Below are 18,872 nucleotides of genomic sequence, written 5' to 3'. Positions count from 1 at the left end.
GCAAACATTTATTGGATTACTTATAATTTATTTATATTATCATTTAATCATTACAGCAAGAGTGTGAGTTCTGAATCGTGATTATCTTTGTTTTTCAGATGGGAAAATCTGAAACTTAGGTTAAATAAGTCACTAAGAACATTGAGCTAAATAAGTGCGGGAGTCATAATTCAAACCCAACGGTGCCCTACTCCAAAGCCTGAGATCTTACCCGTGACCAAGCTGTCCCACTGGGTTGATAACTACTTGAAATAACATGTAAAAAAACAATAATTACTTTTAAAAAATTTTAGTTGACATATTATAGTACATGTTTATAGGATACAGAGTAACATTTTGATAAGTGTTTACAATGCATAATGATCAAGTCAGGATAATTAGCATATCTATCACCTCAAATATTTATCATTTCTTTGTGTGAGGAACATTCAAACTCTGCTCTTCTAGCTTTCTGAAAGTACACAATGAATTATCATTAACCCTATTCCCCCCAAGTTCTGCAGAACACCAGAATTTATTCCTCCTATCTAGCTGAAATTTTGTATCTGTTAACCTCTCTACATAGTCTCCTCCCCTCTTACCCTTCCCTAGCCTTTAATACCCACAATTCCACTCTCTATTTTTATGAGCACAAATTTTATTTTTAAAAAAACCCCATTAATTTCTGAATATTACTGGCCTCAATTAGAGGATTTCTTCTGCAAGAAAATGGTGAAGAGAGCAGTGGGGAGCAAAGTGGAATTAGAGCAAAGGAGATTCATTTTCTCTTTGTAGATATAATGCCCTCAGGTTGAACTTTTGCTATTCTGGAGTTTTTATACTCAGGATAATAAAAAGGAAGGATATTCTTTCTAAAATGGTTATTTGGAGTGTCTGTATTTCTAACTAGATCAGTATCCCTAGATCTGAAATGAACATGAGTAGATGGGACAAACTTGTGGCAAGTGGAAGCTTCCGAGTGACAAAGAACATTGTCTGTTGCCTCTGTGAGGCTAAAAAACATTTTGTGTAAGCATTTATCGAACGCATATAATAATTTACTGGGAATATAGGCTTGCTTTTAGGAATTTACTTTATAAACAATTTGGAGGAATGCGTCTTTCTGGTAAATTCAGAGAAAGATGAATGGAATAATTGAAGAATGATGACATTCCTTGGTTATAGTTTTATTTCATCAAACTGTACCTTGGATATAGTTTAATAATCGGTAATACTAGTCAAAAACACTAGCTAGAAACTCTGCTTCTGTTCCTTTGTCAATATAATTATTATACAAGGGTGACATACTATGTTATAAATATTTACTCTTCTTCCTATGGATGCTTAATGTGGGGAAAGATCCAAAGAAACTTCAAGAAATTCTTATCTAGTAGTTTTCCTGTAGCCTGGCAATTTAGACATATTTTTCTTTATGATTTAGTTTATTATTTGGCATAGGTTTGGCTTGTATAATTTAGGCATAAGATTAAATCTAGAAGTAAAGTTTTGCTGTTTTTCTTTAGGTCCCATTCCTAACTAGTATAAAGGGAAAGCTTGGTGGTTCTCTCTTCTCATGATGGCAATGCTAAAAAGTTAATTACCTAGTTCTAGGATTCAGAATTTAAAGGCATTAATCTGGTATTCATATTGATAATTCCTATTTATATGGGAGACATCTGTTAATTTTACACACAAAAAAAAGTCCTTGAAGTGTAAATACTGTTTCATTGGTCATAAATAACATTTACAAATAATGCCAAGCTTAAGTAAATTTTATGCATTATCTAAAATACTATGAAGTGAAAATTAGTTACTAAGATAATTAAGCATGATTTAAAGCAAAAGAAAAAGTCACTCCTTTCCCTTTCTCCATTAAAAATGGCACCATTTCTAGTGGCCTGGAGGTCAATATTTATTTTGTAATTAACACAGGTTTAATAATCCTTTCTGAAGTTTCTTTTACATATCCACAGTTTAGCTAAAAAGGCCAAGTTCTTTAGAAAAGTAAGTGTTAAACATGTTTGGCTGTAGAAACAATTCAAGTAATATCTGACTTAAAATCCAAGATGGAACATAGATAAAAGTATTACTGTTGAGGTTTTGGGGGGTTTTGCTCTTACATTTAATTAAGCCTTATGATTATTGTGTTTATGCAGCATTTTCTATGCATACTCACATGTGCTTGTTTCTGGAGAGAGTTTTTTTTTTTAATATTCTCATCAGATTTCAAAGTGGACCATGATTCAGAAAATATTAAGAACCACTACTGACAGATTAAATAAATGACCAAATGAAAGAATGTGAATTTCATATTCCTGTTCTGCCACTAATTAGTTTATGACCCTGGATAAGCCACATAAATGATCTCATCTTTCATTTACTTATAAATTATAAACTAGGTTAGGTCTAGATAATTCTAAAAATATTTTATACTAAATCCTGGAACAGAAAAAGTAGCATTAATAGGAAATCAGTGAAATCTGAATAAAGTCCACAATTTGCTTAGTAGTTATATACCATTGTTAATTTCTTAGTTTTGACAAATGTACCCAGGTTAAGTGGAATGTTAACATTAGATGACATTGAGTAAAGACTATAAGAGAACTCACTTCTTGCAGAACTATACTATATATCTTTGCAATTCTTCTATAAATCTAACATTATTCCAAAAAATGCTTATTTAAAAAAATTATTATAGTTCTGACATCCAGACCAGGCACAGTGGCTCATGCCTGCAATCCTAGCATTTTGGGAGGCCAAGGGGAGAGGATCACTTGAGTTCAGGAGTTTGAGACCAGTCTGGGCAACACAGTGAGACCCTGTCTCTACTAAAATTAAAAAAAAAAAAAAAAAATTACCCAGATATGGTGCATGTGCCTAAAGTCCCAGTTGCTCAAGATGCTGAGGCAGGGGGATCATGTAAGCCTAGGAGATGGAGGCTGCTATGAGCCATGATCACACCACTGCACTCCAGTTTCAACAAGAGAGAGACCCTGTCTCTAAAAAAATAAAAATAAAAATAAAAAAATTAAAAAAGATCTAACATTCAGTGAAAGCTGAAAGCTGAGAATTTATTTTTCAACTTACATAACAGAGGATCTTATATACTATTAGAGACCCACTGAATGTTTTTGAGCCTGGAAACAACATGATCAAAGAAAAGCTTCCACAGGGAGTGGAGTAGGGAAAACCTAGAGGTGAAATGACCATAAGATAAGAGGTAACAGCACTGTTCCAGGCCAAAGGTACAGTCATGAACTAAGGCCATGATCGTGGGAATAGAGGTATAGAAGACATGAAAAAACTTTACAGAAATAATTGACAGGGCTGACTGGGCAAAAACACATAGCCATTCTATATATTGCATGGTTAATACTGTGCCTTGAAATTGGAAAGCCATATTTATTCATTTTCAGAATTAATGCCTTATGAATATATTTTTAACTTTAAAGTTCTTACTTTTAGGTTTAGCATGTAATCAAGCCTCTATATCGTTTTAAATTTCTCCTTTTTTCCAATTGTGTGTACATTGTTCTTTGAAGGAAATGGCAAATTTTTATATTATATTGTTTGTTTGTATGTTATATTAAGGAAATATGTCTGTTTCAAATCCCCTCAAAACAAGGCAGTCTGCCTTCCAAAAAACTGATCATGAATTGTATTATTTAAATACATTTTAATATTTATTAAAATACAGTATGTTTGGAGTATTCATTTTTAAACTCGAGAATTGAAACCAGTCTTAATTGGTCCTTAATCTTTTAGCAGTCAGTTCTGTCCACTGTTGTTTTGTACGTAACACTGTGCATCAGGAAAAATCTGATTGCTCTAAATGCTATGTTAAGAATCCTTTCTGTGGCTCTTATTAAAGTGCAAAGATTCTCATGCATTAGTCACCTATTACTAAATCAAAATTGCTTTCTAATCAGTTTTTGTGATATTGGCCAACACGACAGTGTTTCCTCTGAAGATCTTACTTGAAAATTTTTCAGATTTGCAACTCTAAAACTAACATGTTTGATCATGCTGCTTTGTATGATCCTCTATAAACTGAATACTATATAAATTCTCAAGCTTCACTAAATGTTAGAGCTGTAACTAATCTTTGAAATAAATTAGAGTAAAATCTTTCTTTTTCCACAAGGAAATTAAGAAACCAGAGAATTTAAGTGACTTAACTAATGCCATCAACTAATTTGTCTCTGTCTAACCTGTATGGGGGAAAGAAAAACTCTCAAACGTAAGAGATCAGATTTACTGAGCCTACCTATACCTCTTCTCTCTCATCATTTCTCTCTACAAAAATAAGCATTTCTGAGAAGCATAATTTTAGTGGAATATGCAAGGAATATTTTCTGTAAAACATTGTTCATATAAGAAGTCGGCTGAACTCTTTTTTTTTTTTTTTTTTGAGATGGAGTCTCGCTCTGTTGCCCAGGCTGGAGTGCAGTGGCCGGATCTCAGCTCACTGCAAGCTCCGCCTCCCGGGTTCACGCCATTCTCCTGCCTCAGCCTCCCGAGTAGCTGGGACTACAGGCGCCCACCATCTCGCCCGGCTAGTTTTTTGTATTTTTTAGTAGAGACGGGGTTTCACCGTGTTAGCCAGGATGGTCTCGATCTCCTGACCTCGTGATCCGCCCGTCTCGGCCTCCCAAAGTGCTGGGATTACAGGCTTGAGCCACCGGGCCTGGCTAGGCTGAACTCTTAAAGGAAAAAAGTATGCCCTTTTTTTTAGCCTCCAAATATTTTCCTAGGTTGATTTGCCTTCTTGGGGGCTGAGGTTATTACAATTCTGCATGATCTCCTTAGAATACATTTAGGCTAACTCTATTTCTAATTGGTTGACTAATACAGAAAATAGAGGACATAGAATTCTTAAGTCTAGGAATCTAATTTGGTACTAATTTTGAAGTAATGAAATAAACTAATATTTATTTTTTAAAATAATTATGCATATTTTCTTCTTTCCACTTCTTTATCTTTTATACAGAAAGACCAGCACAATGATGAACTCGTTTTTAATAAAGACTTGTGGTCAAAGAAGAGAAAAATGTTGAGGAGATTATTTAACTTACAAGAACTGGTTACAGTTATCTTTTCTAACCTCTCACTTATCATCTCTTTTTAAAGTTCTGTCTATGGACATATTAAACTTTTGCATGAATGTTTTAAATTTTAAATTCCTTGACATTTACTAGAAATGGAGTTTTTAGGCTGTTAAAGGTCAAAATTGACAGGGTCCAGAGAAGTCAATGTGGTAGAATGATCTTTAGCATCCTAAAATTTAAGAATGTAAAGGGCATTAGTTTTGCCACTCAAATAGGAACATCCCAGAAGATGTACACTCTCTAGCAGGTACCAGATATGCAGAGTGTGAAACCTATAGTTAAGCACACTTTGCCATCAGTACTTACTCCAGAGTGGATTGCAGAAAAAATGTGCAGGGGTGTCACTGAAGTGCCTCTGAGACTCTCTGCCTTATCATTTCCAGAGGACATACAGGAAGACTATCCCTTTTGGAGAACTTATTAGCCTGAATTTTAGATCCCACAAATTGCCTCAAATTATAAAATTACTTCAACATCTGCAAGTAAAAATGTTTGCAACCTTAAAATGCATAAACATTTGGTGGGATCCTTTTTCTGTTTTATTTCATTGTGAGCTAGATTCTTACTTTCCTTATTTGGAAAGGTGTATTTCCAGAGAATGAATCATTGCATTTCAAGGGATTTCAGGCTGTCTAGCTGACTCAATAACTAGTTTCATTGGACCTATCTTCAGACTGCATCAGATCTTGGAGCAGGGAAGCACAAAGCAGAAATACAGGACAGAGTTCCTTCTTTTCTTCCATTCAAGTAGAAAGAAGAAGATAAATAGGAAAACATAATGTGTCTCGATGTTTTTTATTTTCATTTTCAGAACTGTCATCGTTCTACACCCCAAAAAATCCAAATGCATTCCTTAGCAAAAAAAGATGTTCAGGTGAATAATTTGTAACAAGAGAAATTTCTAATTAAGCAAATCGAGCCCCTGACTTTATCATTATCCTTTTCTGAAGTTAATAATTAATCTTTTTTGAAACAACAACAAAATGACTTCCAGATACCACTCAGGTATACACTTTCCACCTTCCTCTCTTCCATTATGTTGGAACAAAATGACATATACACATACAAACACACAAAGACTGGAAGAGGATTTAGAAATGGAAGAGGAAGGTGGAAAGTGTATGCCTGAGTGATATTTGGCTTAATGTCTAAAAGAAAGCTGAAGTCTCAGCTCCTACAGAAGAAGGAGTGGGTATGAAGCAAGTATATTCACTCTGAATCTAAATATCAGCCTGTTTACATGCACACATGCATATGCGCGCATACACACACAGAACCTAATTAGAAGGATAGTCTAAAAGATCCAAAATATGACCAAAATAGACTCCAGAAAAAGTACAAGGGTAGAAAACACTCTAGGGTATTTTAAGTAGGAAGATATACAGAGAACAATGTGCTTACAGAATCATGAGAAGAGGTAAAAATCAGGTTCTAAGCGGGATATCTTGAAATGATACCCATAAAATATAGAACTGGCCAGGTACACAAGCTCCTACCCCTGTGCTCACCTTGGGAACTGGAATAGTCTAGGTCAGGAGCCATGGCCACAGTCATACTAGCCTTTGTACATCAGGAAACTAAAAAATGGATGCCTAAATATGCATTCCTGTGATCATGAAGTTAGATGTTACACTAACATGTCACCAGTACTGGGCCATTTTCTTGACACTTAGGAAGCTAGAAACTGGAGCCTGCTTCTGCAAAACTCCAACATCAGTAGTCACTGTTAATGGTCAGTTGCCAAGGGAAATGGAATCTACTTCACTTCTGCCATTCAAAACTTTGTCAGGTCAATCTTATTTTAGGAAACTAATAATTACTCAGAACCGTAGTAGCTAGCGAAATTGGGAAATGTAGTTTCAAGCTAGGTAGCCATGTACTTTTGTAGAACTTTATTACTAATAAATAAAGGGAGGACAAATTTGGGGGCACAGCTAACTCTAGAAGAATATAAGAGGTTTGTTCTCCTGAGACATTGAACCAGAGGAATTCTAAATTCAGGAAGGTAACTACGGGAGGATTAAATAAAAGTCTACATTCATAACAGTGTGATTCTCAGGTTATTTCCTAAATTCAACTTCCAGAATGCTGGAAGCCAGGTGTAATACCATAGGAATGACTGGAATATTGGTACTTGGACAAACTGGACCAAAGGAAAAACAGTAAATATATGGATATTTGGGAACCCTAATGAAATGGTCAGGGGAAACCTACAATTCAACAATATTTTGCTACACACAAACCTTCTAACCATGTCGTGATGACTTACACTGAAATAGAAAGATATTTACAGACATTAGTCATTTGTTGAATGCCTTGACATGAAAAAGAGAGACCAAAACAAAAAAACAAACAACAAAATCTAGTCAATGAATATCTAGAGGAAAAAGAGACAATAGAGAGAATTAAAGAAAACTATAAAAAGATGAATATTCTCATAAATTTAAAATAGTAAGAACACAAGAAACATAAACAATCATACCACAAGAGTGGAAATTAAAATATCTGAAATTTTAAAATTATTTACGTGTTGGAAAATAATGTTGGATGCAATCTTCCAGAAAACAGAATGTTTTAAAATGAGGGAATAATTTGAGAAAAAGGAAAACAAATTAGAGGATTAATTTACTAGGTCCAATGTCTGACTAAGCCAAAATGCATAAAAAGAAAACATATAAAACAAGGCATACGAAATTATTAAATAACTTTTTAAAAATTCCTAGAACTGAAAGACAGTTTGCTTCGTCAAAAGCTTCAAAAGAATTCACTAATTGTCATTGTGCCAAATAAAAAAGATGCACTTAGTCATATTATTATTAATTTTCACAATACCAGAGATAGAAAGATGATGAGGATGATGATGATGATGACGATGACGACGACAATAAGAAAGATTAGAAGAAAATTAACATGCAGAGGTTTGAAAAACAGAATGATATCTTACTTTTTAACAGCCAAATACTGAGGAGAAAATGAATTCTAAACAAGAATTTAATGCCTAATTAAACCAATCAAGTTGAGAGAAGAATGAACTAAAGATATTTCCGACATCTAAAGACTCTAAAAGGTCACTGTCCTGGTATCTTTGCTACCCCTCTACAAGATGCGTCAGATTCTACTGCCTCTTCCCTTGCCCTTCAAGTATCCCTTGGTGAGCAGTAGCTGGATAGTGAGTAGACAAGTTTGTGATTACCCTCTGGTAGACAGCATTCTGAGAATGTTGCTTTGTTATAGCTCTGCACGTTACACAGATCTTTCCAGCTGTTGAAACAAACAAAAGATTTTCCAATTTCACACAATTATTTCAAATGTGCAGGTATCAGAGAGCTATATATACTAGTCTGCCACTATTAAAGACTGGCACTGGATCTATTCATTTCAGCAAGGTTTATTCTGTCCATGGGGTTCTCCATGGGGCAATTTAGCAAATAAAAATAATCACTTTATGGAAAGACATTTTCAGCAAAACTCAAAATTCTCTCGTTTCCCTCTCAGTCTTCTCTTGTCCCATACATATTATGATGAGAGGTAAGAAAGTATTGGTTCAGGCCTAGATCACAGAAGGCACTTAATGATTACCTGTTGACCAGCTGACTGCTGAATTCACAGACCCTTTTTAATTCCTGTGTTAAAATTTGAACTAGATTTAGATCATTTGTACTTCAGTATGAGTAAGTGTCAGACCCTTTCCCAAGGTAGGGTGTAGGACAGAGCACAGAGCATGGTGAAAACTGGGGGAAATGAGCATGCAAACAAGAGGTGAGAGAGTCAGAGACCAGCTTCGTTTCTGCAGCTGTGATGGAGAAGCTCCATGGACCTCCATGGAATCAAGTTTCCTGCACATGCTTGGGAGCCATCCATTGATGCAAAGCAGCAGTGGATTTTTATTTTGAAAAACACTTTATAGAAAAAACTGTTGAGCAGAGAAAGGGTGACAGGCAGGTAAACTAGGATTTGTGTGATTTCCAAATGCTTATTAAACATGTTGCCAAAACTCCCAGAGTGTATAACAACCAGCTGGGGATTACAGCTGGGGATTAATTTAGATTTATATAGAATCTAAGCTTCCATATCAGCCCTGAGGTGCCAAAGAAATGGATTGTTAGGTAGAGCTTTAGGGCTAACCCAGGGACTTGGACTTAATAAAGCATTTCAGAGGGGATCTGAGGCTTTGGGATGATCAGGTTCTAAATAATTCCTAATCCTTGTATACATTTGATTGCTTACTCAGCACCATGACTCATATCACCAGGCACACTGTGTGAAATGATTCCCCTGACCTCCTCCATAAACCCCCCAGCAAGTCATAAAGATTGTCCTGTTGGAATTCAACTGAACATTGCACTTCAATGTTCTTATCTACAAAGTCTGCTGTAATAAAGACTGGATATTATAGGAACTTAAATCAATTTATCCTTATGTGTTCTCATTTTTATTATTGAAATTTAAAACTGTATTTAGTTTATGGATACCAAAATGTTCACTGGGAAAAGAAAATACAATTTCATAAAAGCTGTTGTCTCTGTAATTTCTAGCACAGTATATGAGATCTATTTAAAATGTCAAGAGATCAATTCATTGTGAAAAGTTTCCTCCCAGCCAACGTGCAGTGAATTATTTAAAAGTTCTGACATCTGAAGCAGCTGGTACCATCTTCTTTCAGTCATTTACAAGTACTTTCATGGACGTCACCCCATTTTTGTTTGGGGTTGAAAATCTCAATTATAGCAAAACAAAGATCTTGGTGAGACAAACAAACTGTAAAAGATACATTTGAGGACTTAAAAGACAGGGAGAAGGGAATGTAGCTCATTTGGAGTCCTAACTGTTGATTATGGGCTTTAAGGAAACTTTCTGGAAAGACTGAACTATGGCTATATGTGGTTCTTAACTTTTGTACTTGAGTCCATAGTTATCACCTCTCCCTTTCTCCTGTAAAATTTCTTCCTTTAGATTGTATCAGATGTTGTATCATTTTATTGCTAATTTGTTTCAATGAGCATTTCTTGTCATTTTAGTTATATTAACTTATTCTGCGAATCCCCACTTACTCGCCTCCATTCAGAGGGCTATTTATAATGTCGAAACCACTAAAAAGTTTGTTGATTGATTGACATCAATCATTGACACCCACATATTACACAATGATGACTGTTCTATTTGAGCTTAGCAAAATTGTTGTGGAATTCACTGCTAAATTACACTACTGTATAGGGCTTTTTACAATTTATTTCTGAAGTGACTGATTATATATCAATAGTAAAGAGAACTGACATTTGTGAAAATGAAAAGAAAGTAAACACTACTGATGACTTCCATTCTTATTGTCATTAATGGTATCTCAGTTTGGTTGTTTTGTGATGGAGAGCTATCTTACCTAGTCTGGTTATTTATTGTTGGGCTAAACTTGACTATGTTTACAGGTCTAGGTTCCAGTTCCATTGTCACTACTGTCTTGTTGTTTCCTTGAGCAAATCAGTATAACTTACTCTGAACTCACTTTCACCCTCTATAAATTTTGTGGAGATTAGCATTTTTCAACTTTTAAGTTCAGGGGTACAGTACAGGTTTGTTACATACCTGTGCATGTATGGGGGTTTGTTGTACAGATTATTTTATCACCCAGGTATTAAGACTGCTACCCATTAGTTATTTTCCTGAATCTCTCCCTCCTCCCATCCTTCACCCTCCACCCTCCAAAAGGCCCCAGTGTGTGTTGTTCTTGTGTGTGCGTCCATGTAGTCTCATCATTTAGCTCCCACTTATAAATGAGAACATACAGTATTTGGTTTTCTGTTCCTGCATTAGTTTGCTAATGATAATGGTCTCCAGCTCCATCCATGTTGCTGGAAATGACATCTTATTCTTTTTTAATGGCTGCATAGTATTCCATAGTGTGTATTTACCACATTTTCTTTATCTTGTCTGCCACTGATGGACATTTAGGTTGATTCCATGTCTTTGCTATTGTGAATAATGCTGCAATGAACATACACATGAATGTGTCTTTATAAAGGAATGATTTATATTCCTCTGGGTATATTCCCAGTAATGGGATTGCTGGATCAAATGGTATTTCTGCCTTTAGGTCTTTGAGGAATCTCCACACTGTCTTCCACAATGGCTGAATTTACAGTCCCACCAACTGTGTATACATGTTCCTTTTTTCTCCAAAACCTCACCAGCATCTGTTATTTTTTTACTTTTTTTTTTTTTTTTTTTTGAGACTGAGTCTCGCTCTGTCACCCAGGCTGTAGAGCAGTGGCATGATGTCGGCTCACTGCAAGCTCCACCTCCCAGTTCAAGTGATTCTCCTGCCTCAGCCTCCTAAGTAGCTGGGATTTACAGGGGCACTCCAACATGCCTGGCTTATTTGTATTTTTAGTAGAGCTGGGGTTTCACCATGTTGGCCAGGCTGGTCTCGAACTCCTGACCTCGTGAGCCACCCACCTCATGAGCCTCCACAAATGCTGGGATTACAGGCGTGAGCCACATGCCCGGCCCTTGACTTTTTAATAATAGCCATTCTGACTGGTGTTAAATGGTATCTCATTGTGGTTTTGATTTGCATTTATCTAATGATCATGCATCTTTCATATGCTTGTTGGCTTCATGTATGTCTTCTTTTCAGAAATGCCTGTTTATGTCCTCTGCTCACTTTTTAATGGGGTTGTGTTTTTTTCTTGTAAATTTATGTTTCTCATAGATGCTGCATATTAGACCTTTGTTGGATGCATAGTTTGTACTTTTAGCTTTTACAAACAACTATGTTATGTGAATAAAATGGGATAAGGTTTTTGAAAGAATTTTGAAATGTTAGAAGGAACCTCGTTTTTTATATACCAAATGAATATAATCATTTTGTGTTTTTTTTAAACTGCCATTGTATCCTTTAACAATCAAAATACTATAGCTCTGGTTTTTCAAATTAAATATAGACTGCTCATATTATTAGTACTACCAACTGTTGTTTTAGGTAATATTTTCTATCCATTAATAGCATTTGAGAAGGAATATTTTCTTCTCCTTAGAGATTCTCATAATTGACTGTGCAATGTTCTTGTATGTTCACACATCCTTTATTCTGCTTGTGCTCATTGGTTCTTTTGCCCCAACCCGCCTCCTACACAGCATAACTTGGAGCTGCTGCTAACATGAATCTGTGTTAGGAGGATGGGTTGTTTTTAAGAAAAAGATAATGGGTTTGGATCCAAGGTGCTTTCCAAATAAAGTCCAAACTCTTAGTTTAGGGCTTTAAAACTTTTTCCTAACCTACTGTCCCAGTCTTAACCCTCATTCTGACCTCACTGGGTAATGTCATCATATGGTTAGAAACTTTACATTATTCTTGTGTCTAACCCTTTGGCTACATCATTTTCCTTATCCACTTGGTGAAACTGTACATGCCTTTAAATAAGATCTAGTCCATGAAGGCTCTATGGTCCTCCCACTGCAAATACTTTTTTTCTTCTAGACTTCTGCAATTTTCGTGTCTACTTTTCTGATGGTATCTAGCCTATTCTGTTCTATACTTTTATATTACTCTGTGTTTTGTTCATTTATTGAGGGTTTTTAAAAACTCTTTTATTCTGTTTCTGTATCTGTTGACAAAACTGTGAGCTTTTTAGATGTGTTCTACTCTTTATATTCACAGAAGTGTCTAGGAGGTTCTTCTTGGGCAATAAGAAATAGTCTATAAAGAGCTGTTGAGTTAAATTGAATTGTTGGTCCACAATTTCAGATACAAGTATCAAACTGAACATTACATGAAACTGGACAAGTTTAAAGAAAAAATTTATTCCAATGTTAGTGTTTTGAAGAAGAGTCTTTATGTGTGACTGGAAGAGAAGAATCAAGCTGTTTAACCAATAATGCTATCGAGTTTGGATAGCATGCTTGGCTAGAAATCAGCAAACAGGTATCAGAGACATTGGGAGTCATGAAATGTTGTTCTACAAAGTTAAATACTTGATTAATGTTTTTTACATACAGGACACACATTTAAAGCACATGGTTTACCAAACATAAAAGGAGTGCAATAGAATTTGGGCAAGTTTTAAAAACAGAGAACGTAAATCCTGCATGCTTCAAATAAAACCTGTATTATGCCGTTTCCTCGGACCTTTGTGTAGGGAAAACAATAACATTTGAACAAATATTTTCAAGGAATGCTGTTTAGAAAGAAATCAATCTTGAACAAGTATTTTCAGGTAGTACTATACTTAGCTTTGAGTTGTTTTTTTTTTAATTACATGAAGGGATCTTTTCTGGGTTATAACATTTCCTAGCATTTGGAATCTGATGAAGGCCACATCTATACAAAGAAATAGAGGTGTCACCATGAGCAGTCAGAGATAGGCTTCCTGAGCCTTTAAAATTTCTGTCCACGTATTTACATTTCCCTGGCCTACTTGATTCATGTGCTCTGTATTTTTTTCTTAGATTATTAAAACGGGAAGAAAGTTTCACATTCATTCCACGGTCTCGTGAAGAGCTTCCAGACAACTTTCCAAAGGAAATTCCTGGGATCTGCTATTTCCTGGAGGTAAGGACTGGTCCAAAGCCACCAAAGCCTTCTCTTTCTTCGTCGAGAATAAAAAAGGTTTCCTACAACATCGGCACCATGTTCCTCCGGGAGACGAGCCTCTGAGACCTGCTACAGAACAAAGACTCCTCCAAAAAGCACAAGCCCAGAACATGGGTCACCACAGCGGGGGTGGAAAGAGATTGTGTCTCTTTCATTGCTTTGTTGAGAACAAGCAGCAAAATTTCTGTATTATGTTAGGCAATAATCCTACTAAAAGGTGGAGGTGACCGCTGTCAATAAAAAGCCGGAGGATGAGGGAAATAAGATGTGTCCATTCATATGAGTGTTTTTGGTCATATATATTTACATATATTTTAATTACAAGTGTGGGTCCCCTTTCAGAACTAACCAATAAATGGATTCCACGTTTTCTTGTTTATCACACATACAAGTATCTCTCCCTATATATTTGTACCACTTTTGAGAGCCAGTTTTGATTATATATTCCTACATTTAGTGAGTTGGTGGGTGAGGAATATTTTCTAAGTTTCTTTTTCTGAACAGACATTTCATACATGTATCATGGCAGTGTGGTAAACTTCCCAACTGGAAGAATTGTAACTCGGCAAAATATTTTAGGGGTATTACCTATTTTTATACATATCTCTTCTAGATAACTACATTTCACACAACATTATTAGATTTTCAGAATCTGCTTCTGTATTGTTAGTATATTATATAATACTAACCTATTAATCTAACATAGTTTCCCTTATTTAGAGAAATCAGTGCTTGGACTGAGAATACATATAACCAAGGATTTCAGATACCAAGAAAGCATTATATGTCTGCTTAGTAAATATATCTTTTAGATTTAATTAATGTAGCATGGAATCCAGAGGAAATGGAATTTCCAAACACCAGATATATCTGTAACCAAGATTAAAGAAAGGTCTTTTTGCCACCTTCTAACAAATATCAGTTAAAATGAGATGCTTTGCTACACTGGACCCTTTTCAACTTAGCACTTATATAGGTAGCTTTTGCAACACTAAACTGTATTCTAATAAACAGCACTGAACTAAATGACATGTTAGTTACCCCCTTCCTTTTCCCCAGTTGATGCCTCCTAAGAGCCGGATGCTATTCTTGAGAGCAAATTCCTGGATACTGGCATTAGTGACAAAGAAGTGTCAGGACATTTTGCCAAGAATGTTGTTTCTTCTTGCACAACACAAAGCCAGGAAACCTCTGTATTTTATGGCTTTGAGGTTTTAAAAAAATGTTCTGCAGTTTGATTGATATGGCTTTAAATTCAGTGAAACACTTTCATGAATACTGAAGTAGCTATAATCTTCAGAACTAGTAATCATTATAGTTACAGATAGGATTCCATCGCATGTCCTGCTCAAATGAAGACCTGTTCTCATTAATCAATGCTGCATGAAAATATTACTGGCTCACACTAAAATTAGGAGCATCATGTGTCCAGAGTTTTCCTGTTTGGGATCAAATATAAAAATCTAAGTTTCTATTGAGGTTAATAAACTGGAAGCATTTATTTCCTTGAAACCTTGGAGAGGTCATTTTCCTACTCATTGATAACTTATGTCTAACTGAATGCAATATTCTTTTCTGTTCAGGGATTTTGGCTGCATTATGGTTTGGTTATGACATAACTCAGTTAAGGAATATATTTACTAATTTCCAATGTAGTCTATGAGGCTTATTTAATGTTTTTAAATTTTCTATTTGTGTGGCTAGAAGGCATTTGTAGATATGCAAATATTTGTTATAATCATGATCTTTTATAATTTGCATTATTTTCTTGCCCTGGGGGTTTATAAGGGCACGAGTGCAACACTCTTTCTGTGGAGAAGACAGGAAGTAGACCTTGAACTCCAAACCTTTGCCTGACCCCCTCTTCTGTGGACCTGTGTCTCTGGACAATGAGGAGATTTATAGTCAGTATGAGCAGAGCAGGCTGGGAGCACCTCAATCCTCATGCTTATATTAGAAAATGCCTTAGCAATGTTGATGGGCTCCTCGTAGCACTGGAGCATGGGGAGAGAACAAGCTCACTGTTGTTGTTTATTATGTCTTCAGTAATTTAGAACTTATTATGGTATATTAAATCAGTAAACATGTTGGTGATGAACAATGAGTTTTGTAACCATAAGGCTGAAAGGGACTTCCAGGAATATCCAATCTATTTCTCTTTTTGTAAAGATTTGTCTAAGCAATTGCAAACACATATTTATTCTCTCTATATCTATGGGAAGCATATTAAAAAGCATCATTGGAAATCCACCTCATTACTAGTGATAGGCCTGGAGAGAAGTATTGTATTTATATATCTCAATTTGTCAGAAGAATCACAAATTCTGTATTAGTTTATATGATTTTACTTAGAGAAGAAGTATCCATTTACATTGCCATAAATGTCACGATGAAGAACGTGCCAGAGATTTCTTATCTGTCACTGACAGGATGTCAACTACATTTTTCATACGTTATAATCTAAGTATATATTCAAAGCTATAGTCTGAGATAATGGTCCAATCTGTTATCATTTTGCTAATCTATTATAGTTGATGATTGTAGTTACAATGTTTCTCTATGTTTGTGAAGTACTATACAAAATGTGTTCATTCAAACTTCAATCACAGAAGTCAGAAGATGGAGAAAGAATTATATTCTTATTTTTCCTACACAATGCCATCTACATCTCTTAGGAACTGTGATTGTAACAATGTGGTGGCATTTGTTATTTCATATGACTTATCTATATTCTCACTTACTTACAACTGTTACCAACAGCATGCATTTTAGTATGGCAGATAAAAGAAATTTATGTGATATTTCCTTAGAAAGCAAATGATATTAAATTGGGGAAATGGTTTTAACCCACTCTACAAGGGATACTTTAAAATATAATTTGGGACCTATAGCTCTTGCATTTTAATATTCTTTTAAGCTGCTATTTGGAAGAAGGCAACCTATAACTGGCCATTAGCACCAAAGCATCAATCACATTGGTATCAGGATTATGTTGATGGAGAGAATGTCATCATTTGCAAATAAATCAGTTATCTAACAAAATCAGAATCCCCCAATATGTACTCAGAATGTACTACCCTGTATCTTCTTTGTGGACCTTAATAATTAGGTATCATTGACCATAACAAAAAATAATAATATGCCTCAGAAACATAGTAGTTGGATCTCTTGTCTATATAATATAGAGAAGGGGAAGAAGACATAGCTTCCAGGTAACATGGGACCCAACTGCCTACAATCTGCCTTTATTCATCTCTTACTCTATATTTTAAGTAATCTTGGATTTTCCTTTTAATACCTGATTATGTGGAATCAAGTGAGCTTTGATCTGGGACTCTGAGACAGACATTGATGCCTGAGATTTGAGGGAGGGTCCGTAGGTTCAGCACTTCAAATGTTATTTCTCACAGTCTTGCACTCCTTCCTCTTGTCCAGTGACAATGGTGTCAGGACACAGTAGTTTAGTGTGAATGTGCATGTCTCTCCATGAAAAGCAAAGCAAAAGAGAATAACAACTTAAACAAAATCTCATTCACAAAGGGAGCAAGACTTTTAACTTTGCAAATGCCTCCAAAGACTTCTAGCAATATAAAGCGAAATTAAATTGATAGATAAAAAAAGACAAAGCCATGGAGAATTCTGAAAACCCCACCAGGCATTGTGTTTTGTACAGAATCTTATAGCTGCTGAACAAAACTGTGTATCTAAAGTCATAAGGCATCAAGTAGGAGCTCAAAATTATGACCATCATTAAATGTATTCGTTGAAGCCTTCTTGGGTTCCAGACTTTGAGGGCAAGTGTTGTGGATGGTTAAGGCAAAAAGTAAAACTTTTATACACAGGTTTCTGTCTTGTCATTTTGAGAATGACTCAGCCCATTCTAGACCCTTTCTTACTACATTCTGTCACTAGAAACCATGTCACCCCCTCAAGCCTGGCCACAGCAAACAGCATTCTCTCTTCACTTCTGAACCCAGAATGGCTACAGAAAGGGTTGCTGGTGCCTCATTCAGGCAGATAGGAAGGACCACACACAGTCAGGCCTGAGTAACAATGTACTTCTGAAGTGTAGTAATGAACTGAATGTGCCGGGGCATTAATTATGTCTGCAGCTTCTCCCTCTGCTCTTTCTTCAAAACCCAGTCTGACTCCAAGCACTTCATGCAACTTCACTGAATGTTCCTTTGAAATTAATTATAAATGATTCTGAATAGGCTTTGGGTAGTACCAGATGCCTTTCAGTCGACAATATATAGAAACTCAAGTCCAAGAACCAAGCCCTATATCATAGCTTAGTTGTTTCTACTGTTAGATTATAGACCTTCAACTACAAAAATTATGTCATTTCAGAGGCTTCTATAAGCACAAGCTTAATAGATCTAGCCCAAAAATCATGATGCATAAGAGACTGAATTATTAAGGTTTAACATATTTCTAAACGATTTATGGGCAGCTCTTGATATGAATATTCCTAAACCACAACCAGCTGGTTTAACATACACATAAATTGTGTTCACATGATTGAACAAAATGTATTGTTAAATGGGTAAGTTGACCCCAGCTATGGACTCAATTTCAAGATCCTCGTGGTGGTGAATGAAGAGCAGACACTGATATTATGTACAGATTAACATAATCTTGTCAGGCTATATTGAGATAGTGTGCAAAATTCCTTCCTCACACTTGATCCAAACAATTGAAACCTACATATTACTGTTCTTCCATCCTTTGTTTTCTTCCTTCCTTTATTCCTTCTTTCCTTTAATTAAAAAAAGTCATTGATACATTTATAACACAGGAAGTATCACAGCTAATCTCATATTCTAAAATAGTTTTATAAAGTGATTAATATTTTTAGTTTGTGTATATGTATATGTGTGTTTATTGAATGTAGATGTTCCATGATTGAAAGAAATAAGTTTCTTTGGAAGGACTTGGGAATGCAGAGAAGTAAAGTTTGTGTCTTTATTTCTAATATGTTATAACCAGATCATGGTTTCAGTTAAGCACTTCATTGCCATCCAATCCTTATTAAGAAATGACCAGCCGGGCGCGGTGGCTTACGCCTGTAATCCCAGCACTTTGGGAGGCTGAGGCGGGTGGATCACGAGGTGAGGAGATCGAAACCATCCTGGCTAACACGGTGAAACCCCGTCTCTACTAAAAAATACAAAAAATTAGCCAGGCGTGGTGGCAGG

The 18,872-nt window shown here is 35.6% G+C and overlaps 1 protein-coding gene across 1 annotated transcript in view; it reads left to right on the top strand.

The window, feature by feature from the left end:
- Window positions 1-13,935, top strand: part of GUCY1A2 (guanylate cyclase 1, soluble, alpha 2) — a gene marked incomplete at its 5' end in the record, with an annotated part of 327,669 nt that extends 313,734 nt beyond the window's left edge. The window contains one exon of the mRNA XM_011927025.1: window positions 13,530-13,935. Coding sequence (XP_011782415.1) covers window positions 13,530-13,737 — 208 coding nt within the window. The remainder of the gene's footprint in view (window positions 1-13,529) is intronic.
- Window positions 13,936-18,872: the final 4,937 nt, after the last annotated feature.

This window comes from Colobus angolensis, unplaced genomic scaffold, assembly GCF_000951035.1.
Source record: "Colobus angolensis palliatus isolate OR3802 unplaced genomic scaffold, Cang.pa_1.0 Scaffold7, whole genome shotgun sequence".
Lineage (NCBI taxonomy): Eukaryota > Metazoa > Chordata > Mammalia > Primates > Cercopithecidae > Colobus > Colobus angolensis.
Note: the sequence above shows the minus strand (reverse complement) of the source record. Positions and strands in the feature narration are given on the sequence as shown.